The sequence below is a fragment of the Hyperolius riggenbachi genome, chromosome 7, assembly GCF_040937935.1.
Source record: "Hyperolius riggenbachi isolate aHypRig1 chromosome 7, aHypRig1.pri, whole genome shotgun sequence".
Lineage (NCBI taxonomy): Eukaryota > Metazoa > Chordata > Amphibia > Anura > Hyperoliidae > Hyperolius > Hyperolius riggenbachi.
This window is the reverse complement of record NC_090652.1, coordinates 44,485,107-44,499,248: the sequence shown is the minus strand read 5'-3', so window position 1 is coordinate 44,499,248 and position 14,142 is coordinate 44,485,107. Positions and strand designations below refer to the sequence as shown.

At 45.3% G+C, this 14,142-nt stretch overlaps 1 protein-coding gene across 1 annotated transcript in view; it reads right to left on the bottom strand.

The window, feature by feature from the left end:
* The window catches only part of LOC137525996 (interferon-induced very large GTPase 1-like), a 68,763-nt gene that overhangs the window by 48,935 nt on the left and 5,686 nt on the right, over positions 1-14,142 (bottom strand). Inside the window, exon 4 of the mRNA XM_068247206.1 lies at positions 12,223-12,342. Within this exon, the coding sequence (XP_068103307.1) occupies positions 12,223-12,342 (120 nt within the window). The remainder of the gene's footprint in view (positions 1-12,222; positions 12,343-14,142) is intronic.

The following is a 14,142-nucleotide window of genomic DNA, read 5'->3' as shown; positions in this document are numbered from 1 at the left end:
CCCAACATTTTTTTTTTTTAACGTTATTTTGCCAAACGGATCCGGATCGCATCCTGATGGACACCTGATGCAACCCAACCTGACCGAATCCGGATCGGATCCGGATCAGAACCGTACGGTTCCGATCCGGATCCGGTCCGGATCCGGTCAGGTCATCCGGTCCGTTTGGCAAACAACCGCTAATGTGAACCGGGCCTAACTCTTCAATCCTTAAAATAACTCCAGAGTTAAAGAAAGGCTGTTTATTAACTGCGTGTGAAAATAACTACAGAGGAGGTAAATTAACTACAGAAGAGGTAACTTAAGGAATGAAGAGATAAAATAACTCTCTCACTGTGTGGAGGTAAGTTTCCTCTTGCCTTATTATCTCCAGCATGATCTTAGTGAATTGAGGCCAATGTCATGTACGGGGGATTTGCAATTGACTACAAAATCTGGCCCCATAGACTTTAATTAAAATTCAAAAACATTGTTACTGGTTTGGGAAGTTTCACTCATCAATGGCCTCAATTCACCAAGATCATGCTGGAGATAATAAGGCAAGAGAAAACTTACCTCCACACAGTGAGAGAGTTATCTTATCTCTTCATTCCTTAAGTTACCTCCTCTGTAGTTAAGTTACCTCCTCTGTAGTTAAGTTACCTCCTCTGTAGTTAAGTTGCCTCCTCTGTAGTTATTTTCACACGCAGTTAATTAACAGCCTGTCTAGAATTCTGGAGTTATTTTAAGGATTGAAGAGTTAACTTAAAGACAGAAGAGTTAACTAGGTTTTACTGAGGTAAAATGTTTCCTAAATACTACATGCCTTATCACCATGGTGATAACTATAGAAACGTTATTAAAGACAGGAGATAAGCTTAGTGAATTGAGGCCAATATGTGTAACATTGTATGTTATTGTTTCATTACATATTGCATGCACACTTGTTAATGGCAACGTAGTGGCATAGTGGATAGGACTCTGGATCAAACCTTTTCAGACAAGCTTATCATTTGCTATATCTAGAATTTAAAGCTCACTGCCTCGTCTGCTAATTCCTTTGTCTACTTCCCCAGTGTCTCAACCTCACTCTATAGATTGTAAATTCACAAGGGCAGGAACATCCCCCTTTTGTCTCCTGTTTCTGTGCAATTTATCAAATGACGATCTATCAGTATTGATGATGTTATTCAAACTACACATCAACTGTATGTATCAGTATTTGTCTTGATTGTAAAGTATGTTGAACTGCTCATGTATCTATTCTCCCCATTGTTGTATGTTTTGCATGTAGTACAGCACTACGGAATATGTTGGCGATCTATGAATAAAAACAATAAAGATAATACAATGTGGGCTAGATCAGAAACATGATACAATGTCTGACTATGGTAGGGATTATATTATGAGCTCCTATGAAGACACCTAGTGACATGAATATTTACACTATATAAAGTACCTTTGAAAGATGTCAGTGCTATTTAAAGGGACCCCAGGCAGGATAAAAAAAGCCATAAGGAAGTTACCTGGGGCTTCCTCCAGCCCTTGTAGTCTGCGATGTCCCTCAGTGTCCTCCAGGCTTCCTCCGCTCTTCTCCCAGGGGCTCCGTTAGAGCGATGACTTTGGCTGAAGACGTCACTACTTCGCACGCCCATCTCACTCACGCGCCCGCCGCCGTAAGCATACTGCACACGTGTGGTTCATTCTTTCTAGGGTCTCTTAAATACACAATAATAATAATTGTAGTATAAACACATTTTTTACAAAGTGCCTACTTACCCGAATACTTAAATCAGGTGACTCTTCTGATATTCGAGTCTCCAACTGAAGGAAGAGACACTTAACTTACTTTATCCATCTCAGAATCCTCCTTCAACAGCATACTAAAGTAATTAAGTTTAAAAGGAGTGACAAAAACTTTTTATAACACCAGCATTCATAAACTCAAGGTTATGTACACTACTGCTGGAGCTTCCTTTGCTTCCTTCTTAGTGAAAAAAAAAAGTAATTCTTAACTGTGATAATTACTTAAATTAGCTTTGTGTCTGTCCAAAGGATTATAATAGATGTAATAATTATTAAATCAACATTTTATCATTTCTAAATTGACTAAACAAAGGTCCAAAAACAAACAATACACATACGAACATTAAAAAAAGCATATCCTATATCCTAGAGTTGCTAGAGTTGTAGAATGGTAAGCCTACCTGCTGTGCTCTCTGCATTATGTTATCAGTTTATCTGAACTATTAAATTGTACCTGTAAGGAAAAAAAATTGCCTTAAAGGGTACTTACCTCGATAGGCTACGTCCCCTGTCCTCCTCCTCTGGGCTGTTCCAGCATTCCATCCCACAAAAGACCGTCGTCAAGCACTTGTACACAATTCGCACATGTTCAGTAGCATGGACCTGATTGGGCTCGGCTTTTTCCACTGAAGCCCAAGCAGGTCCCTGCTACCATGCAACGTGATCAGGGCTCGGCTTTTTCCCGGCAAATCCTAAGTGGGTCCCTGCTACTGTGCAGGTGTAGTGTGGCCCCACTTGTGAGCTTCGGGGGTCTCAGCTTTGGAATGGACTGGCAGAGGTGGACAGGGAAAGCCTCTGGGCAATCCAGAGGCTTCCAACTCCAAATGTAAGCATCCAATTTTTCTTCTTTTTAAACTTCACAGGTTTACTTTAACCACTTCCCAACTGATGGGTTTTACCCCCTGACCACCAGAGCAATTTTCACCTTTCAGCGCTCCTTCCATTCATTCGTCTATAATTTTATCATTACTTATCGCAATGAAATGAATTATATTTTGTTTTTTTCGCCACCAATTAGGCTTTCTTTAGGTGGGACATTATGCCAAGAATAATTTTATTCTAAATGTGTTTTAATGGGAAAATAGGAAAAAATGTGGGAAAAAATTTATTATTTTTCAGGTTTCGGCCTTTATAGTTTTTAAATAATGCATGCTACTGTAATTAAAACCCATTAAATGTATATGCCTATTTATCCCGGTTATAAAACCGTTTAAATTATGTCCCTATCACAATGTTTGCCGCCAATATTTTAATTGGAAATAAAGGTGCATTTTTTTCAGTTTTGCGTCCATCCCTAATTACAAGCCCATAGTTTATAAAGTAACAGTGTTGTACCCTCTTGACATAAATATGTAAAAAGTTCAGTCCCTAAGGTAACTATTTATGTATTTTTTTTAAATTGTAAAATTTTTATTTATTTTTTAATTACAAAAAAAAAAATAATTGGGGAGTGTGGGAGGTAAGGAGTAAATTTTTTGTGTAAAACAAGTTTATTTGTGTGTAAAAAATGGTTAGGGTGTAGTTTTACTATTTGGCCACAAGATGGCAACATTACCAATTTGTTTCATGCGACCTGCAAGCGTCCTTCCGGACGCTTGCAGGAAGTAGAAAGAGGCTGGGACTTTGTTATTGCTCACAATGATCACGCTGCTCAGCCGAGCGGCAGCGGATCATTGCGGGGCTTAGATCAACGAACGGGAATGGATTTTCCCATTCGTTGATCTCTGGGCGAGCGGGTGGCGGCGTGTTTACTAGCGGCGGGCGGCGTGTTTACGAGCGGTAGCGCGGGCAGCGGCGGGAGTGCGCAAAGTACGGATTTCTCCGTCCCTGGGGGTTAAAGGATGGAAAAAGGGACGGAGAAATCCGTACGGGCGGGGGTAAAGTGGTTAAAGTCAATCTCAAATAGACTGATTGAAATTGTCAATCCTTCCTGATATGGGCCAACGCCTGACTGCTTTTACCTGCTTCAGTTCATTTCCCAAGAGCAGAGCTTCTTAATCTTGAGTAGAATTCCCACTTTTTTTTTTATTTTTTTTTATAGTCAGCAAAATTACATTCTCCATGTAACGCTGGCTGTAAGTGTACACTGAAAATACGTTAAATCAAAGTCAGATCGTCAGCTGAGGTCATACACGAAGTCAGAGATATGCGGTACAAAGGGACTTTAGACGGAGCAAGGTCAATAACAGGCTAGAATCATAAACTGGTAATCCGATGGCTAAAGTACAGTGGGCTAAGACAGGTGCAAGAACGTTAAACCGGCCGAAGTCATACACATAGGTCCGATGGCTGAGGTACAGTTAAGGATGAGGCAGAGACAAGGTCGTTAGGCTAGCCTATGAGACTTTAATGTGGAGGGCTTGCCGGGTCATACACAGAAAAACAATTACAGTAATACAATATACAATACTAACTAAGGATAGATAGATATCGTAAACACTGCATATATATCTATCTCAGCAGAACTCTAACTAGACTCAGAAGCAGAGCAAAGTCCAGCGCTCAGTGACCTGATTGCTATAATGGACAGTGTGGAACTGAGAGAGCAAGACTTAAATACTGTGAAGAAACGCGGAAAAGCCGCCACTTCTCAGGGTGAGGCGGCTGTTTCCGCGTCCAGCATGGCATCACAACGCGGAAAAACCGCTGCATGCCGCATAGGCAGAGCGGCGGAATCCGCATTGGGAATGGCGGAATCCGCATTGAGAACGGCGGAATCCGCATTGGAGGTGGCGGACTTGCCGCATGGCAGTGTCCCTGACAAGGGGGCTGAGCGTGGGGAAGCCGCCGCTGGTGTAGTGAGCGGTGCGGCGGCTCCCACGCTCGGTCCGAGGGATACATTACAAGACAGTACTGGTGTGGCTGGGACTGATAGTCCACCAAGATTCAGAGTGACACGCGCGCGCGCGCAGAGGCAGAGCTTATATAACAGCCAGAAGTGAGTCAGCTGACCAGGCTGGTCAGCTGACATTTTCTACAACTCTCATTGGTCCAGCAATTAGGGAGGGGCCTGGAGAGTGTTCTGGTATATATACTGCTGGCTGTTCAGTTGCTGGTTGTCTGGCGATGCGATCACTACGTGGTAGCACGCAGACCTAAGTCAGATCCGAAAGTGTGCCGGGACCAGCTGGAGCTGTAATCCTACACTTAGCTAGATTTGTTGATAGTTTAAAGTACTAGTTTGATTGTGATTATCTGTTATGACCTTCTGCCTGCCTGACCATTCTCCTGAACTCTGATCCTGTACTTTGTCTTTCTGATACTCTGTTGCCGAACCCCGGCTCGTCCTTAGACTGTACCGCGATATTTCTGATACCCTGTTGCCGAACCCTGCCTGTACTTCAGACTTCGCCTCTGCCTTCTGAATCTGTACTTTATCTGTCTGTGTGTTTACGACCTGGCTTGTCCGACCTCGAGAACCGACCTTACTGTTGGAGGCGGTTCCCAGTCCTGATAGTGACACTCCCTCTTGAGTGTCACTCTCGTTCTGTCGTTCCTTCTCTCAGCCTGACTCCTCCCTCCGGGAGAGTCCAGAAGGAATTGGGCAGTACTCCTTACTGCTCTGAGGCCCAGTCCTCTCATTACTACTGTTTGCACCAAACACTCTGCTCAGGTGTCCAGAGGTTAGCTTGTATATCGGATTATCGGTGATACTGCAGATCATCTATAATCTGGTATATATCTGTATTCCCAGTGATACTGCAGATCACCGGTAATCAGATCCTCTCTGTGCTACACCGATCGTTACAAATACAGATGGAAAGTGCAGCACACCCCCAAACTGCCAGCCAATCAGAATCCTGCTCCTAGTCGGTTGACCGGCCTCACACCTGTCTTCTCAGCCTATAAAGACTGTCACGGGTTGTACGCATTCGCCCGGGGTCTTTGGAGGATGCGTGGTGCTGGCTCACGTCTACAGGGGAGCCGGCGATCCCAACTAGTGGTGATCGAACAGTGTTCACCACTGTTCATCATTCCCCGAATATCGGGGTGTTCGGGTTCTGCTCTAACCCATCCGAGCACCTCATGGTGCTCGGCCGAACAGTGGTGGAGGGGGGGGGGGCGGCCGCCCAGCTGGAGGGGTAGCGGGCAGGACGGGGGTATTGGGCAAAGTGGTGGGGAGGGGGGTCGGATCCCCCCATCCCTCACCTGGGTCACCCCGACCTCCGCTCCCCTCCAGCTTTAAAAAGTTAAGTAGCATCGGCTACTATTAAGAGGTAACGGGTGGGGATCACTCACCTCTTCCGCATTCCAGCTGACGTCACTTCCTGCAATGCCGTCCACTTACAATACAGGGGAGCCGGGGATGCAACTGACCAAAGAGGAAGCGGAAGCTCTCTCCATGTTATGATCATGTCTGCAGCGTTTACTGCTGGCTGCAGTGGTATTGTAACCCAAGCAGTTCTGATGTCATTACATGCATTTTCTTGCATAGTTTGGTTTGCACTTAAACTAGTTGCTGATTCCATCTGCAGTCACTCTGAAATTAATGACAGTTTAACATGCTCTTGTGTAAACAAACATTGTCTGCTGCAGTGGAGGGGCAGTCCCTTTCCTGCAGGCTGCATATCATTGTCTGCCTTTTCCTGCTATCAGCCTGTGATTAATTACCATTCACTTGTGTGGGAATCTGCAGGTCTGCTCCCATTGGATGACCTCAGTATAAAGAACTGCTTCCTGCAATGTCTCATGGGCTATCATAGTCTCAGACTCTATCTGTTACTCTGCTCGTGCCCCACCTCGTTCCTGGTCCGTGTGGACTGCGCTGACTCCTGCGAAGGGGTCAGCGAGTCCTCCTAGTTCTGCTCTTGTTCTAGAAGTTGTTACTTGCTTGTCTTGTGTCATATATTGGTTCATCGCCAATATATACGCATACTGTTTATTTCCTGTGTTCAGTTAGTCAGTTTTCCAGCACGTTTTGGTAGTTTGCGCGTATCGTGAACACCCGTGCTGAGCTAGTTATCCTGTTCCTGGTCCTGTTTGTGGATTGCGTTCATCTCTGCGAAGAGATAGCGAATCCTTCTGAGTCCTGTTCCCTGTATTACTCCAGTCCTAGTCAGCGTTCCTGCTTATGTCATATATCGGTTCATTGCCGATATATACATATGTTAGTCAGACCTTACAAATAGTTTCATTGATAGCTGTAATTGTAATACGCTAGGAAAACATACTTATTGTATATTTATCTGTGTTACGTTCATCTATCTCGATCCTGCTATTTCCTGTCTCTCCTGTCCTGTCTTTGTGAGGCACGCCATCGCCGCAACGCATTGGCTGCCTCATTCCAGTCTGTGTGGTTTTGGACGCTTGCTGTCGCTAAGTAATCGCTAGCTAGCAAGCGTTCATTCTGTCTAACTGTCCTGTTCTCCTCAGTCCTGGTTTATGCGCTCAGCGCTACTTTGCGCTGAGACGTTATTACGAAAGTGTTTGTGGCTGTTCGGATCTGCACCGGCTCTGTGCACCACAATCTCCTATTGGAGTCATTCCTCTCCTCCACTAAACTGGGGATATCCTGATCCCTTGTGCTGGTGTGTGTACCTCCTTCACGTCAGCTTATGTGTTGTATGCTGACTGTGGAGATTACACCTCCAAGCGTGACATTATGATAGCCCCATTACCAATCCCTATTGTGGGGGGAATTTTCAGAAATTATGACACTGTTTGTCAGGGGTCCTGCTCCTTTAAAAAATTTGAAAAGCTTGGTCCTGAAGTTACAGACAAATTTATATCAGAATTGGTTAAAGTTCTGGCCAATCCCGACTTTCGGGCTTCTGCAATTTCTACCTGGTCTGATTGGATCGTTTGTGCTCTTTTTAAGGGCAAACTTTTTGATTGGGCAATCGATGTCTTAGATCACACTCAGTTTAGACAAAGTCCTTTGCAATTTATAGCTTTTGTAATTCACAATTGGTTGCGCATAGATCCATTGCCTTTTCCTCTTAATGAACTCCTGGCAGCAGGCCAATCAGCTGCTCCTTCAATTGCTTGCAAGAATGAGCAGCAAGCAGAAAGTGTTACTGATAATTTTCCTGCAGCTTTGAATAAATCACCAAAAACCGCAAGGTCAAAGGCAAAACGCAAACGTTCTAAGAAACGTGTCCAATCTGCAGAATCGTTATGTTTAGCGACTGCGCATCAGACCTGCAATGAGATTCTGCCATTAACAGATAATGAAATGCAATTGTCTTTCAGGGGAGTTAAATGGACTTATGAAACTACTAATGAACTTTCATCACTGGCTAGGGAAAATAAAGATTTTTGTTTAAAAGAATTATCTGAGCATGATTATGAGGATATATTACAGAGTATTGAACAAATCAATCTATTCGTGCAGCAAGAAAAATTTGCATACACTACAGTCCAACACTTGCTACAGGTATTGGAAATCCTTAGGAATAAGAAATCTGCCAATCGCCTGTTAAATAATCCAATGTATGTTTCTGCCAAAACCACATTTGCAAACTGTGATCTGCCTGTTAAGTATGCTTGGAATCCTCCATTTGAGAAAGGAGAGATGGAAGCTCTGGTCGATGAATGGAAGAATGATTCAAGTTCATTTTGTCAATTTTACAGTGCAAAAAGTGAATTAGTATTGAATGCATGCATTAAGTCTGCCTATAACCTAATAAAAACTGGTGTGTGTGGGTATGACCTTGTGGCTCCATTGATCGATGTGTGGAAAATGATTTTGGACGATTTTTATGCGATTCAATCAGTTGATACCAGGGAAGACACACTGTCAATTGGAGACTGTCCCACTTCTCCAGTTACTGAGTCCCTGCCATGTCTTGTGAATGTTCCTGTAACTCCACCCTGTACCATGGATAACTCAGTGTTACTTCCCAGTAAAACAAAAGCCACTGATACTTTCTTAACTTTGCCCTGCACAAATTTCTCAGCAGAGAATCCAGAGGTCCTGCTGACTTCTGAGTCCAGCCTAGCCAGTACTCATGAGTCTTTGTTCAGTGAAACAGACACCAGAAAAATCTTGCCTGTCTCTGCAAACATTTCTGCAGAAATTACCTGTGTTAATAAAGTTCAACTCCTGTCTGATCCAGCAGATGCCAATAGATGCACTACATCAGTTTCTGAGTCCCAGCAATCCTGTCCAGAAACCTCAGAACCCCAGCATCTGAATTTTCCAATTTCACAATTGAATGGTGATTCAGATGCGCAAACATCGTGTTTTGATCTTCCTGTTTCTACACCTCACTCTAGTTTCATGAATAACTCAGAGCGTATGCTATGTGAATCCGAAATCGCAGAATTATTACCGTGTTCAGAAAATGTTCCAGTGAACTTGCCCTGTACCATGAATTGTGCAGTAGATCTCTCCAATGAAACTCAGGTCACAGAATCATTATGCTGTCCAGCAGGTGCTTCCATGGTTTTGCCCTGCAATATGGACTGTTCAGTGATCCTGTCCAGTGAAGCTGTGGTCACAGAGTCTTATGCTTCACCCAGTACTTTGGATACTTCAAACCCTCTAGCAAAAGACTCTGAGGCACTGCTTACCTCAGTGGGTGTTGCAGCAATATTCACTTGTTTAGCAGCTGTCTTAGAATTAAAGTCCACTCTAAATAAACTTGATGAATCTTTGTCTAAGGAAGCAGAAGCCATTGAAATATTGTCCTCGTCAGCAAGTGTGTTAGATACCTTGCCCTGTACACAGTCTGATTTAACCAATGTTGTTGAGTCCCTCTCCAGTGTTGTAACAGCCGAGGAACTCCAGCCCTGTCCTCTGAATGTTTTAAAGGTCTTGCCCTGTAACATGGATAATTCTGACTCGCTGGAAAAAATAATAGAAATCTCAGAATTTCAGTCCGGGTTAATGAGTGTTTCTGAAACCCAGCCCTGTATCCTGGAAAATTCTGGTTCTCTGGCCGGTGTGGCAGAAGTTCCAGTGTCCCCTTTCTGTCCAGTGAGTTACTCAGTTTTGCCTAGTTCAGTGGGGATTGCTGCACTACTGACTTGTTTTGCAGCCCTTCATGAGCTCCAATCCAGTGTATTTGATGAGTCTCTGTCTAGTCCAGAAGAAGTTATGGGAACCCTGTCTAGTTCGGTGCATACATCAGAAGATTTGTCCTGTCTTGTAAATGCCCCTGAACATGATTTGTTAATAACCTTGCTGGAATCAGAGACATCTATGTCTGATCCTGCATTTTTTAGTGAGAATCCAGTAACTGTGAAGTCTAGTCATGATGATTTTTTTTTGCCCAGTCCTGGTTTCGGTCCTGCCTTGACTGACTTTGAGGTTCGCAGTTCCTTGACATGCCCAAAAGTCTCTCTTGTGCCGGTGTGCCCAGATGTGCTTCGTATGCCAGAGTGCCCAAGTGTGTCTGTGTTGGCGTGCTCACACGCTTCCCTAGTGGAGACATGTTCTGATGTTGCCGGTTGGCCTGCATGCCCGGAGATGGTTCTGGTCCCTAAAAACCCTGATCTTGATGTTTGTCCTTGTGACCCTGACTCTAGAGTTGCCCTGGGTTCAATGGGGGTTCTTGATGGTTCTCCATGTGAGCCTAAGGGGCGTTCTGACCTGTGGGGATCTCTTTGGAGCTTCCAGGTGTTCTGGGAGATCTCTGAGGAAACTTGTCCTGGTGCCTTGGACTGGTTCAACTGTGGGTTTTGTGTTGGTAGGGACAGTTCCGGTGGGCATCGCAAAGGCTTTGGCGTTTTTGGACAGTCCCGGAAAGGCGGTGGGTATCGCTCAGAGAGTTTCTGGTTTTTTTTTTCTGGAAGTCGTGGTTCTGATGGGTGTCACACTGGGGCTTGTAGTGCTGACGGGCATGGTTCTGTGGGTTCTGGTTCTGATGGGTCCAGTCTTGTGGGGCCTGATTCTGGAATTTGGTCTTGCCGGGCTGTCCCGGTCATCATGAATTATCAGTCAGATTGTTTCAGTTTTGAAAAGCGTCTGGTATCCGCTTTTAAGGGGGGGGGGGTTATGTTATGATCATGTCTGCAGCGTTTACTGCTGGCTGCAGTGGTATTGTAACCCAAGCAGTTCTGATGTCATTACATGCATTTTCTTGCATAGTTTGGTTTGCACTTAAACTAGTTGCTGATTCCATCTGCAGTCACTCTGAAATTAATGACAGTTTAACATGCTCTTGTGTAAACAAACATTGTCTGCTGCAGTGGAGGGGCAGTCCCTTTCCTGCAGGCTGCATATCATTGTCTGCCTTTTCCTGCTATCAGCCTGTGATTAATTACCATTCACTTGTGTGGGAATCTGCAGGTCTGCTCCCATTGGATGACCTCAGTATAAAGAACTGCTTCCTGCAATGTCTCATGGGCTATCATAGTCTCAGACTCTATCTGTTACTCTGCTCGTGCCCCACCTCGTTCCTGGTCCGTGTGGACTGCGCTGACTCCTGCGAAGGGGTCAGCGAGTCCTCCTAGTTCTGCTCTTGTTCTAGAAGTTGTTACTTGCTTGTCTTGTGTCATATATTGGTTCATCGCCAATATATACGCATACTTGCGCATTTTGTTATTTTCCTTGTATCCGTGTTACGTTGATATGTCAGTGTTGCTGATATATACGTACACGAACTGTTTATTTCCTGTGTTCAGTTAGTCAGTTTTCCAGCACGTTTTGGTAGTTTGCGCGTATCGTGAACACCCGTGCTGAGCTAGTTATCCTGTTCCTGGTCCTGTTTGTGGATTGCGTTCATCTCTGCGAAGAGATAGCGAATCCTTCTGAGTCCTGTTCCCTGTATTACTCCAGTCCTAGTCAGCGTTCCTGCTTATGTCATATATCGGTTCATTGCCGATATATACATATGTTAGTCAGACCTTACAAATAGTTTCATTGATAGCTGTAATTGTAATACGCTAGGAAAACATACTTATTGTATATTTATCTGTGTTACGTTCATCTATCTCGATCCTGCTATTTCCTGTCTCTCCTGTCCTGTCTTTGTGAGGCACGCCATCGCCGCAACGCATTGGCTGCCTCATTCCAGTCTGTGTGGTTTGGGACGCTTGCTGTCGCTAAGTAATCGCTAGCTAGCAAGCGTTCATTCTGTCTACCTGTCCTGTTCTCCTCAGTCCTGGTTTATGCGCTCAGCGCTACTTTGCGCTGAGACGTTATTACGAAAGTGTTTGTGGCTGTTCGGATCTGCACCGGCTCTGTGCACCACAATCTCCTATTGGAGTCATTCCTCTCCTCCACTAAACTGGGGATATCCTGATCCCTTGTGCTGGTGTGTGTACCTCCTTCACGTCAGCTTATGTGTTGTATGCTGACTGTGGAGATTACACCTCCAAGCGTGACACTCCAGCTGCTCAACATGATCAGAGCAGCCTGCAGAGACCACACCAGGTAAGTTTGTTACATTCCCCCCCCCCCCTCGAGGGGTGTACTCTGGACACTCCCTACCTGGCTTATCAGGATGTTGACAATGAAATTCCTGAATTAATTCATCTGCATGGACTTGCCGTGCAGGAACCCAACTTCTCTCCTCTGGGCCATAACCTTTCCAATTCTAAGGAATTGAGAAACTTCAGAGAATCCGGAATTCTCTCTATTTCATACTCAGGTTCCCCATCCACCTCAATCTGAGGAGGTGGATTAGAAGATGAAACATTGATGTAACAATCCCTGGAGAAGCAGCTGCGGGCAGTCAGGATGCCTCCGCAGCTGCTTCAGTTTCCCTGTCAGGCATGTCTACCGTCCCTTCGGCGTCTAGCACACTGAGGAGGGGATTGTCAGTGGCTCACAGAGTAGCTTTGTCGCGCGTGCGCACGCATAGACGAGACCTGTCTAAACCTCTCTACTCAAACCGATCTGTCTGACCTCTCTACTCACCAGTGAGCCCTTGTCACTGGTGAGGTTCTTTGCTGTTAGTTCCCACCAGCTCCTCTGGTGAGGTTCTGCTTATACTCACCAGTGAGCCCTTGTCACTGGTGAAGTACATTACAGATAGTACCCACCAGCTCCTCTGGTGAGGTCCCGCTACTTATCAGCTTTACTGTTGCACCAAGCACATTACACCTGTTACATCTTTTGTATTTGTTGTCACGGCAGCTTCTGATATACCAGCATTCAGGCGCGGAGCTAGGGGGGGTCGGGGTAGGTCAAGTGCCCCCGGGCGCCGGGTCCCTAAGGGCGCCCAGTTGAGCTGCTTTGTTGTTTGTTTGTTTGTCTTTGTTGTTTTGGTTTTTTTTTCTGCGGAGGGGAGCAGCGCAGAGAAGGGGGAGAGCTATGCGGACGGTGGAGAAGGGGGCCATCTCCCCCCCTTCTCTCACCTTAGGGTGCTCTCCCTCCCTCGCTCTCCCCTCTATTCATGTCCAGGTGTCTCTGGCGCAGCAGGCGGGACTTACCTCCGTCTCGCTCCAGCACCGGAAGTTCGGGTGCCACAGCCGCTACTCTGGTCTGGCGCTGCGACGAGACGGAGGTAAGTTCCGCCCGCCGCTGCCAGTGCCAGCCACCCGGACATTAATGGAGGGGAGAGCGAGCGAGGGAGAGCAGCTTTCCCTCTTCTCTGCGCTGCTTTTCTCCTGCTGGGGAGCCAGGGAGAAGGACACCCGGCTACCTACTCTACGCACATATACCCCTGCCTACATATACTGGGCATATATACCCCTGGCTACATATACCGGGCATATATACCCCTGGCTACATATACTGGGCATATATACCCCTGGCTACATATACTGGGCATATATACCCCTGCCTACATATACTGGGCATATATACCCCTGGCTACATATACTGGGCATATATACCCCTGACTACATATACGGGGCATATATACCCCTGGCTACATATACTGGGCATATATACCCCTGGCTACATATACTGGGCATATATACCCCTGCCTACATATACTGGGCATATATACCCCTGGCTACATATACAGGGAGTGCAGAATTATTAGGCAAATGAGTATTTTGACCACATCATCCTCTTTATGCATGTTGTCTTTCTCCAAGCTGTATAGGCTCGAAAGCCTACTACCAATTAAGCATATTAGGTGATGTGCATCTCTGTAATGAGAAGGGGTGTGGTCTAATGACATCAACACCCTATATCAGGTGTGCATAATTATTAGGCAACTTCCTTTCCTTTGGCAAAATGGGTCAAAAGAAGGACTTGACAGGCTCAGAAAAGTCAAAAATAGTGAGATATCTTGCAGAGGGATGCAGCACTCTTAAAATTGCAAAGCTTCTGAAGCGTGATCATCGAACAATCAAGCATTTCATTCAAAATAGTCAACAAGGTCGCAAGAAGCGTGTGGAAAAATCAAGGCGCAAAATAACTGCCCATGAACTGAGAAAAGTCAAGAGTGCAGCTGCCAAGATGCCACTTGCCACCAGTTTGGCCATATTTCAGAGCTGCAACATCACTGGAGTGCC